This window comes from Calidris pugnax, unplaced genomic scaffold (assembly GCF_001431845.1).
Source record: "Calidris pugnax isolate Ruff unplaced genomic scaffold, ASM143184v1 scaffold44, whole genome shotgun sequence".
Classification (NCBI taxonomy): domain Eukaryota; kingdom Metazoa; phylum Chordata; class Aves; order Charadriiformes; family Scolopacidae; genus Calidris; species Calidris pugnax.
In genome coordinates this window covers 4,949,300-4,961,050 of record NW_015094506.1, presented here as the reverse complement: position 1 = coordinate 4,961,050, position 11,751 = coordinate 4,949,300, and the positions used below count along the sequence as shown (strand labels likewise).

The 11,751-nt window shown below is 41.5% G+C and overlaps 1 protein-coding gene across 1 annotated transcript in view; it reads left to right on the top strand.

The window, feature by feature from the left end:
• The first annotated feature begins 11,378 nt into the window (after positions 1 to 11,378).
• SLC25A17 (solute carrier family 25 (mitochondrial carrier; peroxisomal membrane protein, 34kDa), member 17) overlaps positions 11,379 to 11,751 on the top strand; it is a 19,165-nt gene continuing 18,792 nt past the window's right edge. The window contains exon 1 of the mRNA XM_014964249.1: positions 11,379 to 11,540. Within this exon, the coding sequence (XP_014819735.1) occupies positions 11,403 to 11,540 (138 nt within the window). The 5' untranslated portion in view covers positions 11,379 to 11,402. The remainder of the gene's footprint in view (positions 11,541 to 11,751) is intronic.

The following is an 11,751-nucleotide window of genomic DNA, read 5'->3' as shown; positions in this document are numbered from 1 at the left end:
AAAAAAAAAAAAAAAAAAAAAAAGTGATACCTTTTTCCTTAGAAGTATTTTTCATTCTTTTTCATTCTTCTGCAACTAACTACTACAGTGTTAAAAACAGAATGTTTCACTAATGATGTTTACACAAAGGTTCCTATTTCACATTATGTGCTAAATATTTCTGTGTGGAAATGTTGGTATCTTCAGTCTTAAACTTTGTTCAGATAACATTGCTCATTGATGTGAAACCTTGGATGTGTTAAATATATTTAAAAAGGTAGTCTAACGTTTAGGGCTTCTGGGTGGTTGCACAAGTACAGAATATTTTACATGCTGTGAATTTGTAGGACCATAAAACATACAGCATAAAATGGGAAAATTAACATTCATTTAGGTGTGCTTTGACACAAACCAGTGACTAAGCTTACTCAGCTTTGTATTTTCTGTGTGTGAATCCAGAACAAAGATTTAACATGACACGATCTTTGAAGTCATGTGCCCTGTTTTGAAATCAGAGATTCAAGAAATTTGAGGTTGTGAAAGTCGTCTTTTTTAATTTGCATAGGAATCCTGTAAAGCGGAGAAAATATATCTAGTATCTGTTTTCTGAATGTCAGCATCCTGTTTTTCATGGACTTTGCAGATTCCCTTTTGCAAGGGGGACAAACCAGTTGTAAATTCTTCTGACTAAAGATAAGACTTGGCTCTTGGTTCCCAACATATATAAAATGTGACTGAACCATGTGGGTGATTTCAGTGGAGTCCACGCCTACCAAATGCAATTTTGGGTCAGACTTGTTAAACAGCCTTTCTCTGAGTCTGGTGGTAGAATAGATACAGGGTGGTGGTAGTGTAGCACAGACAGCTCTGAGGACATAAGTTAGGTTTTGATGGTTTCCAAAGAATACATCAGCAGTGGGCTAGAAATCTAGGGAAGACTATATGTTTCAGTGAAACTACTTAAAAGCGCTAGAAGGAACAGCAAATGAAATTACAGCTGATGCAGGTGATTTGTATTGGATATAGCTAAAGTGCAAGCAGTTTATTGGATTAAAGAAAACTTGAACCTTTGCAGAAGTTGCTTACAATGGAGACCTTTTCCAGACTGAGATGTAAAATTGGTCTATACAGATTTATTGAAGGGCACTGTTTAGAACATAACACATGTAAAATGAGTGGAACCAATTCTAGTTTAATGGAGGCCAAAGGCATACAAGAAATGCAGAAAAAGGAGTATTAACGCTTCACATACTAAATAGAGAAGATGAAGTTGGTATTCTTTTGACCACTAACTTTAATGTATATGTGAATGTATGTATTAACTGCAACAGTGTGATGCTGAGATAACAAGGTTCAGTGGGGAGTGACTGAGAATTAGACACATTTTTAAAAGCCAAACATTGTCACATCATTTGCTCACAGTCCAGCAGATTAAAGTTTCTGCTGCTTGAAGGAACAGGTGAAAGGGATGAGTAGCACCTATTGCTTGGAGGAGGGTTATCCTGTTGTGCATGCTATGCACATAGAGCTCCTGTATCCTTCAAAATGCATTTGAAGATGCCTGAATAGTAATAATCTAGTAGGCGTGGCTGTGTTTGGCTCCTGGTTTGGGGAAAAAGAAATCTTATCCCATTGCTCACACATTGCGCTATTACTGTAACAAGTTCAGTAATTACTCTGGTGTTTACTGCTGCAGTGCTAATAATATCCACTGTGTCACTGAGTTCTCTTTAGAGACCTCTTGCCCAAAACTCTAATCTACTCTTGTGAAAAGCTGAGCAAGACTAGATTCATGTTGGAACCACATAACCACTAACTTTTGTAGACCTAACACCCTAATTATTTTACTTTTTATTCTGCAGGATCCAGAAGTTATGGTTGCGTTCCAAGATGTTGCCCAGAACCGAGCAAATATGTCCAAGTACCAGAACAACCCCAAGGTCATGAATCTCATCAGTAAATTGTCTGACAAATTTGGCAGTAAACCATAAAATCCCTGGTTCTTGAAAATCCTATCTGAATGGGAAGGATTGGATTTGGCTAGCCAGTGTTGCGATAAAACAAACCATTGTACCTCTGATCTTCTTGAGAAGAGAAACGGGGCGCTCAAAGGAGAACTGCTCTCTAGCCCCAAGTGTTGACTTTATTCAGTGATCAGTTTATTACACCCAAATTATATTCAGATGACCTAGTTCAACCATCCCTCCTCGTCCAAGAGTTGCAACCTTTTATTATAAGTATTACAGACAGTTTCCTTTGATTGAACGCTCCTGTAAGAAATTGTGATATTCCAGGAGTGGAAGATAAAAACCTGCTGTTGTGTTATTTTGGATTTACTTTTTTTTTTTTTTTTTTAAATCTCAGTGAGCAAAGAGGAAGGAACTTCAACAGTTAAGTCTGTCTTAATCCCCTTAGGACAGAAAAGTTGGCCTAGTCACAAATAGCGAAGGTGGGACAAGTCTGAAGAATTAACTGGATAAGGGAATTGTCTGCAAATACAAGTCCTTACATTTTATTTAAATGTGTTACTGACTTTTTACAGCTCTTAAAATTATCAGTATAGCTATGCTAGCTAGTTACACACTGGAACTTCTGGCAGTACTATAAGTAACGTAATACTTTGATCGCCACAACTGTGCAGCAAAGGTACAGTCCTATCCTTTGCACAACCTGGCATGAAGTACATATTGCAGAGGCCACAGGTTTTGTTACTTGCTCAGTTTTTGTCCAGCACCTTTAGGTAACATTTTATTTATCAGTCTGGGTATGGGAGAGCAGCTTCTTGTCTGTGCTTGTGCTCTTGTCCTTTCCCAGTTGGCAGGTCCTCCGCTGGTTGCACTCGCCCTTCCTTGGGGCCATGCTTACCAGGTTTCATCTATTTGGAAACTTTAGGGAAGGAATCTTGTTCCCATCACTACCTCTGTCCTACTGAATGCAAGCCATCCAGAACATGTAAATGCAGAGTTAGAAATCAGTGAAGGGGAGAGTACCCAACAAAATTGCAGCTCTGTGTTCTGAGTCTAAGTCCTTACATGCTTACTGATTAAAATTTCTTGGCCAAAGTCCTGCTGTCTCTTTAGAGGTGATGACTCTTTCTTCACCGCATACTGTAGTCTTCCATCTTTTCTTGTATCATTTTCTTTAAAATACAAACAAAAAACTCAAACCCCCCAAAACAAAACAAAAGCTGTTGTCATGGTTTCATACTTCTGTGTGTTTGAGGCTTGGGATATGGAGCAAAAAGTGAAGGAGTTGGAGCAGACAGAATGTTCTTCTGACACTTGTGGATTAACAGCATGGGTATCCTTGAAGCAGTGTCTGTGCTGATGATGTTCAGTTTATTTGTCTACCAATAAAGACAGTTGTTGCTTTTGTTTGTCTTAGCTAAAACATTATCTTTCTGTGGAAAAATGACCATAGTTGCCTGTTCATCACTTGTCTCAACATTTGTGTTACTCTTTTGTAATTCTGTATCTTAAGCCATAACTGATGTTACCATTGTTTAATAGGTCTGGATTGGTGTAGGAACTCAACAACAGTTGCAAAAAATAAATCCCAAAATGCTTTTTATCATGCTAATGACCCTGCAGAACAAAATGTGAATCTTTTTTGCTGAAGAAATATAGTTCTGAATACTTCTCTTAGCCTTTAAAAATAAAGTATGGTTTTGAAAAATGAAGCTTTTTGGGTTTGTGTAACTTTCTGATAAAACCTATTTTGCTTAAATTGAATGTGGAAGTGTTTCAGTTAAACTGTATATATAACTTGTGATTTAAATTTGAACTAAATGCTTAAGGGCTTGTCTTCACGACCAGATGATCTCAAGTTATGATTGAGTGTTGTAGTGTGGCTGGCTTTTGGTCATACTCTTCATCTCCTCTTCCTAAGAAGGAGATACTGGAAGTAGCTCACCCCTCAGTAAAGGCTGAAACTCAACTTCTTCATTCAAGCTGGTGCATGACTTAAAATATCTTCAATTTATTCCCGATGGTTTCCTGTTACTCCCTGTTAGCTGTTTGTGTCTGTCTATCCATGACTAGTCAAAAGTAGGAAATTACTGCTAGCTAGTAGAAATGGTCATATCTGCGTCCTGCTTGCTTACGCATCAGCTGCCCTTATTCAGAGCTGAATGACTTTAGCAATCTAGCTGAATTCTTGTGATCCTTTGGGAATGCACATCCCATTACTCCCTTGGTGTGCGGGTTTTCTTGTTTTTAATGTTATCTGTAATTGGGAAGATGCCTGGACCTCATCTTAGTTCCCCAGGTTGGCATGTGGACGTCTAAGCTGCTGAACTGGTTTGAATGCAAGTGCAGAAAACTAACTGCCCAGGAGATGAGCAAAGATATTAAGTTCCAAATGTGGGATGTAAGCTGGTATCTGAGGAAGTTCTTAGTTTCAGTGCTTGCTCCAGCATTTACTGGCAGTTCCTTCAGGTTAGTTGCTCTTCTTGCAGCAAGAGGAGGGGTACAGTGTCAGTAACCCACTTGGCTGACAATTTGACTCTTAAAAGCTGCTGGTGTGTATGAATGGTTGAGCCAGGGCGGTGCGGCATCTGAGGTGCTGGCCCAGCTTCAGGTATGCATTTCTGCCTTGTGAAGCAGGTCGTGTACTGCACTATTTGGCCAATCCACTGCCAGCGATTAGAAGACCTGGTCTGCCAGAGAGCATGGTGATACACCTGCAGCTGGCTGGTAGTAGAGGGTCACAGCTTTGTTACTGTGTGCCTGAGTCTGAGTGATTTATCTGTCCTCTGTGGTTCAGTTGCTGCCCCAAGGGAAAATAAATGTCATGTCAGATGGTGCTTCCAGACTGTACTACTTCACAGTGAGCCCTATTGCAGAGAATGCAAGGCTTGGTGCCTTTAGCAGAATTTTTTTGAAAATTTCTCTCACTTCAGTATTTGCCATGTATAAAAGCCGTTTGTCAAAGTGGCTTGGTTTGTCTTTGTTGGAAGGCAGTGATCAGATGGGCAGGAGCCCGACCGTTTCCAAGTTGGATGAAGGCAGGTGGGACAAGACTGGGCAGAGCAGTGATGGGCCAGAGGCAGAAGGGGTCACTGAATAAGTATTAAAAAGTCCTGTAAAGGTAAAAGCGTGTTCTAGAAACGGCTTGTTGCAAGTGCCCAGCAGTAGTGTATGTAGTTTAAAATACCTGTCTTTAAATGCCACTTTGTTCTTCGTGTTTGTTACCTTCAGGACCTTTGCACAAATCTCGTACAAGCCGCGCTCTCGTATATGTTTGTACATCACTCTTCTGTGAGATGTAAGAGCAAACAATATTGTTACGGGAGCTTGTAGCAACTGCTGTCTGAGCAGAATCCTTCACCCAAAGGCACGGGAAGCTGTGGACGTAGCCAGGGTGAGCTGGAGCCAGGTCAGCTTTGGCATGCACCTTCCTGTGGATGGTGGCATACTCCTGCCGGGAAGCGTTTGGAGCCCTACTGAAATCCCATGGGGCATCTAGGCTGAGGGATGCTGCAGTGCTTGCAGGGTTGTAGGGCAAGCAAGTTGTTGACTATAGGTAGAGGCTAGAGGGTTGTTTCCTTTTTTTGGCTGCAGGGTAGTCTAATAGTGGCTAGCATCAGAACAGAAGTAGATTAGCATCCTCGAGCAGGATCAGAGCTTTGTAGAGGTGGGTCTCAACCTTACTTCATACGTGATGGAGTGAGGGCAGCATTGCAGAAAAGGAATTCTGGATTACCGAAGAGCTGAAATGGAGTACAAATGGCAACTTCCAACTGGATGCAGACACTGCTACATTGAGTGCTACAGGACAAGTCACGGGAGGTCAGTAGTTACACAAGCAAATGCAAATACAGGGGAAGCAGGAACAGTTTTAATGTGACAGAGATGAAGCAGGTCAGGTGGTGGTTGCTGGATCTATGCCATGGAGCAACAAAAAGATTCAGGTGACTTTGGGCTACAAATAGTTGATCACCTTGTGAATCGGAGCTTAGGTAAGTCACATCCTCCTGGTGTGGTCCTCACAAAGAGGAACTTTGTGTAAGACAAACCTTCCTTCACCCCCACTGACTGGAGGTCCTATTGAATGTAAATACTGAGGACTTTCTTGTAAATTTGAATCTTGATGACTAACCAAATCAAGATGTTAACTTGTAATTTTGCTAACGAAGTGTTATTATTGTACCTGTCTTTGGTGTACAAATATGCTTTTGAAATGTATATTCTAGATGGATGGTCTCAGACAAGCTTGAGATCTTATCAATAAATAAATGTATTTCCAGAATGTGATATGACTCTTTTTGTAAAGTAAGTGGGTAAAAAACAGGCACTTCTGTTGTTGCGCACATTTACTAAACCCATGATTTTTTTAATGTACAAACATTTCAGTGGCTACAAGGAATACAAGTTGCTACTAGGTGTAAATAAATTAAATGTGAAAGATAAGAGGATTGGGGGTAGCAGTTTATCTTGGACTTTCTTCCTGAAGTACAACAGCTAAAGCAGTCAGATGGTAAGAATAGTGTGTATAGAACAAAGGTATTCCAAAAGAAAAGGTACTTATTTGTGAACTGTAAAATAAATAACAAGGAGGTGAGGTCTAAATCTGTTAATAGAAAAGGAAATTCCATTACTGAAACTTTTAGTTTCCTAAAACTAATGTTGTGACTTTGGAGGGTAAGAGTTTTTAAAAATTAGTTATTTTGGATTTTGCATTTCAGAAAGAAATGTATCATAGCAGAAAGTGACAGCAGTCACCTAACAACCAGTGCAGTATTTAATACAATTACCTTCTAAAATGGGCTGAAGGTATAAGTTATTAAGAAGTCATCAGAATTAGATGGAAAAATATCAAGGTATTATATTAAGAACAAAGTGGCTGATCTGCTGCTTCTCATTGGAAAAAATTTACGCTTGAGGCTCAGGCAGTCGTGTCTAGATCTCATACGGAAAAAGAAAGCACCAACTGCCACCTGAGCTTTCTTATTTCAGATGTAAAAAAAAAAAAAAAAAAATCTAAAAAAATGGTTTATCACGAACAGTTTATAGGGAAAAATGAACACAACTGTTCTAAAAGAAGATTTGTTCTAGCTTTTTTGTATATTACCCCACAATAAAGAAAAATGCTTGAGAAAAATTGATTTTCAGAAGCCGTTTTGTAATCTGTGATACTTCTTTAGTTTCTTGTGTGAAAACGTTTCAAAGCAAACGAAACACAAATCAAAACTGGAATGAGTTAATAGCCTTTTCAGAAAAAAAAATCTGGAAGACCACAAAAATGTGCAACTAGAACTGATGTTAAACATTTATGAAGTGCCTGCAAAACCAAAACCAAATCAAACACCAAGGCACCAGAACTTGTGTTTGATAATTACTTAGTCTAAGAAAAACTAAAGGTGGCTAAGGAACATTTGGTCTGAAGTAGTAAGGCTGTTGAACAAATAGCACGATAAGAGATTAAGCTTAGTAACGACAAATGCAGGTAATTTAAACTGAAAAGCATTTCAACTTCTCTGGTGTCCCTGAGCCCAGGTGAAGCGCATAGGGAAAACTCAGCAGCATTCCAAAGGCTCAGTCAAAATCTGTTGTGATTGTCATAATCCGTTTGTGATTGCAATGCTTACTTCTGGAATAGGCAGGTCTTTCCATAATCTTAAATCTGACCGATCTTGCCAGGTTTATGTGACCAAATATTATCCCATTTAATTAATTCAAATTGTCAGCACATGCCGTCTCATTTGTTAATCTCTAGTTGCTTTAATCAATGGTGTGTGGGGAGTATGATCCAGTTTATCAGCCTTTTCTGAAATATAAGTTTTGCAATAGATTCAGAAAGTCCTTTTGAAAGTAGTAATTAAATCTGTCTTAACATGTTTTCACTCTCTAATGAATTGAATTTCTAAGCAAAAAAAGGAGACGTGCATTTCTAATTTTTTTTTTTAAATAATGTTAGAACAAGGAGAATAGTAGAGTAAAATTGGTTTAAGTTTAAAGTTCATCCTTTATTTGCTGAGGTAAGACACAGTGCAGAGGCAGAAAATTTGACCTCTAGAGTCATTAGGTGTCCTCATTCTTTGTCATGAATCAGAAACAAAGCTGTGTGCTGGCCAAAGAAAATCTGGCAAGGTTAAAGTTTCTCAAAATCTCCTACCTCCTTGTACAGGAATCTACAGAATTAAAATTATGCAAATAAGAAATTACTAAGTTGCAGTTAATGTACAGAGAATGTGTTAATAGTTGTAGTTGCTTAACTTGGTTCACTTCTTCTAGGCTTTCTAGAAGAATTGACAAATTTGAGGAACAGGAGTTAACTTGAGCCTTCTGACCTTCAATAAGCTCTGCTTGCACATGCTATGTGTTTGCCTGGAGACCTGTTGGATTTGTGGCATTTCTGTGAAGACCTAAGGCAATGTCTTCATGAAACTTCTTGTACATAGGTTCCCTTTGTTGTTTTTTTTTTTGTGCAGAACGCGCTGATAATGTCTTGTTTAACTTACCTGTAGCATTTCCATTGTTTCTCTTCACTGGATCTGTATGTTCCAACAATGAGGTAAGTTGGTTTTGGAATATAGCAATTGTTGTATTACCCGTTAATATTCTGTTTTGCAATATATATAGGGTATAGTGTTGTATCCAAAATGTTGCTAAATAGAATAGTAATAGTATAGAATGATTTGGCTCTTAGCAAAAGCTTCCCTCTGCACAAGAGGGGCAGAACCATGACGAACAGCAGTGAGTTTGTGTCCTGCTTGGAGGCTTTTCTTCCAGAAGCACGTGTACCTGATTGTGCAAAGTCACTTGGCATCATTGTTCCCTGGTTTTGTAAGACCAAAGCTGTTCCTGGCTGCTTTTGTGACAGGACATAGCCAATGAAGTGTGTACACCTAAATTAAGGTTTGGGTCTTTTGCATGTAGGGGGGTGTCCCAGGTGAATTATTAAAAGAAGTCATCATTGTGGGATTTTATGAATGATTAAATGATGATCAAATTATAATTAATCAATTGAAAATTAAATTGTAATTGAATTGTAATTGAATGGTCATTAAGCCATAATTCAGTGATAAACAGCAATTTGACAATTATTTAAATTATGTTTTAAACAATAGTTTAGACGGTGGTCAAACACTCTACTACTTACTACACTTCTAATAATTAAGCTATAGCTGGATATATTAAAAAAATGCTGCTAGTGTACAATATACTTTTAGGCCTAACATAAAATGTCGCTTACCTCATTGTAGATACCAGATGCTGGGTGAGGAGTCTCTCAACCTCAAGGGGTATCCTTGAGAGACATCCCCGCTCAAGGGGCAGATCACTGCCATAAAGGAGAGTTCAAGGGGCGCCTGGGGGCTACAGATATTTATAGCGTAAAGTGATTGACTGTCAAGCCCCCTTTTGGTGTACGTGCAGTTGTAGCAGCTTTAGTTTTGCCTAGTCCCAGCAAGGCTGGTGCTGTTAGCACCTGATAAGATGTGACTTGAACTCCCTTGTTCCTAAGATACGACCTAGCACAGTTCTCAAGGTTTGCAAGAGCAGGGCTGATTTCAGTCAGGCCAACTTGTCAGTGATGTCTGAACCAACGTGCTGTTCACTCGGTCATGGGGGGTGTATCTGTCACAGGGGATCTTCCAAAAAAAAAAAAGAAAATTATTTGGGCTACCAGTGGTATCGGCCTTGCGTGAAGGAATTGACAGTTGTGGCCTCTTAGGTTGCTGGTGTCGGCATCTAATGCTGGAGCAATGCTCTGGAAGAATGTTTTTCTCAAACTGAAACACTTGCCTTAGGCAGAGCAGTCTGTGCGTTCTTTACAGGCCCCCTCCCTTGCGGAAGAACATGGGATTTTCCTCACAGAAGGGTAAATAAAGACAAGAGGTCTGTAACAGGACCACCTGATGAAGGGGTGTCTTCCCTAAAGGAAATGGCTTATTCAGCTGTGTGGTAATGAAACTTTTGGGAATTGTGTAATGTGCTAACTGCCCTGTCCTTGTTTAGATAACGGATGGGATGGGATGGTGATTCCTGCCACAGGTGTAAGCGCTAGGATCTCTTCCAGCTCAAGCAAGAGGCAGCTGGAGAGCTGCGGTCAAAGAACTGAGAACTGCAAACATAAAGAACAAGTTATGAAGTTATTTTTTTCTGTTCAGAAAGGGAGAACAGAAGATGGAGTAACAATAGGGGGGGGGGCGGAAAAAGCCCAAAAGTAACATGATACAAAACAAAGGCAAATTTTCATTCTTATCTTTAATTATATATTTTTTTAAGTATAGGTGAAGCTAAGAAGAGGGGAAGGATAGTTAATAAAGCTATCTGGAAACCAGTAAATGACATGAGAATGGGAAAAAAAAAACAAAACAGGACAGGAACAGAAACAGGTACCATCCCAAGTGATTTTACAAACTGCGGTATGTCCAACCTTACTCCATTTCCTCAGCTCCTTCTGACCCTGCAGAACCTCTTCTACATAAAAAATGAAGAGGAGGCTATAGGATCCTTTGTATTTTCCAAACTGTGTATGTAATAGTCGTGACACTGTGTGCCTTAACAGCTGAGAACCGTGGCTACCCCATCCTTTGGCTGGTTACATGCATCTAGCCCTGTCTTTGTAGCATTTCTCATTCCATCCCCAGGCAGCAAAGGCAGCAACAGGTCTGGAGATGCTCTGTGGGTATCAGCCGGTGACCGCTGGGCAGAGGAGGAGTAAGAAAGGGCTTTTGGCCAAGAAAAAGAGCAAAATGACATAGTTGGGAAAAGCAACCAGCTTGATCGGTCCACAGGGAGCAAGAACTAAGGAACAGTCAGCTTGAAAAAGCGTTATTTCAAAGATACTGGACTTTAGGTAGAAGGTAAGGGGCTTGAGTTAGAAAAAAAGCAGAAATAGAAGTTAAATACTGCCTCATCTTCATAATTAAGTGTTTATTTTAAATGCTTGGGAAAGGGAAGCTGGTGGTGGAGAGAAAAGGTATTGCTGTCATTTCACAGGACGGCACTACGAGTGTTGCCATTATCTTCCCCAATTCTGCATTTTTCCTAAAGCCACAGCAATTATTCTAAGCTGCCACGAGGCAAGGCCAACTTGGCGTAGAGAAAAAAAAGCTCGCGGTACAAAATGAGGTATATAAAAACCACTTCCAGGTCTGCTCATCCCACCCAACTGCTTTGCAGCCCCCAGGGATTCCACTAACACGTCTCCCCCCACACCCCCCCCTTTGCTACGTGCTAAAATTCCCCGCGCAACGCTTTCCTGAGTTGCCCCTCCAGCCTTTCTCGGGGAGGGCTTTCGCGACCACCCCATTCCCCCTCACGGACACCCATAAACTCCGGCCCCCCCTGGCCCCACAGCTCCTGAGGCGCCGCCACCCCCCCCTCCCTCAGCCCCGCCGGTTGAGGCGCAGCAGCCGCGCATGCGCCGGTCCCGCGAGGCGTGGCCAGGCCCCACGTGACGGGAGGGCGGGCGCCATGGCGCGAGCGGGGCCGACGGTGGGTAGCCCGGATCCTGCAGTGCAGCCGGTGATGGCGGAGCGGCAGCAGCCTTCCTCCGCGATGTCTTCCATCGCCTCCTACGAGAGCCTGGTGCATGCCGTGTCCGGGGCTGTGGTGAGCCGGCGGGGCGTCGCGCTGAGCCGCGGAGCCGTTGCGAGTGAGGGGGGAGGGGGCGTCTCCTCAGTGTCGGCCGCTGGCAGTGATGGGGCTGAGGGGGCCTGGCGGGTGGCCGGGCCGGTGGGGAGGAGGCAGCCTGGCGGGGGCTGCTGAGGGGGTCCTGGGCTTCCTTAAGCCTTTGTTTGACTGAGGGGCCGCTGGAGGGGGG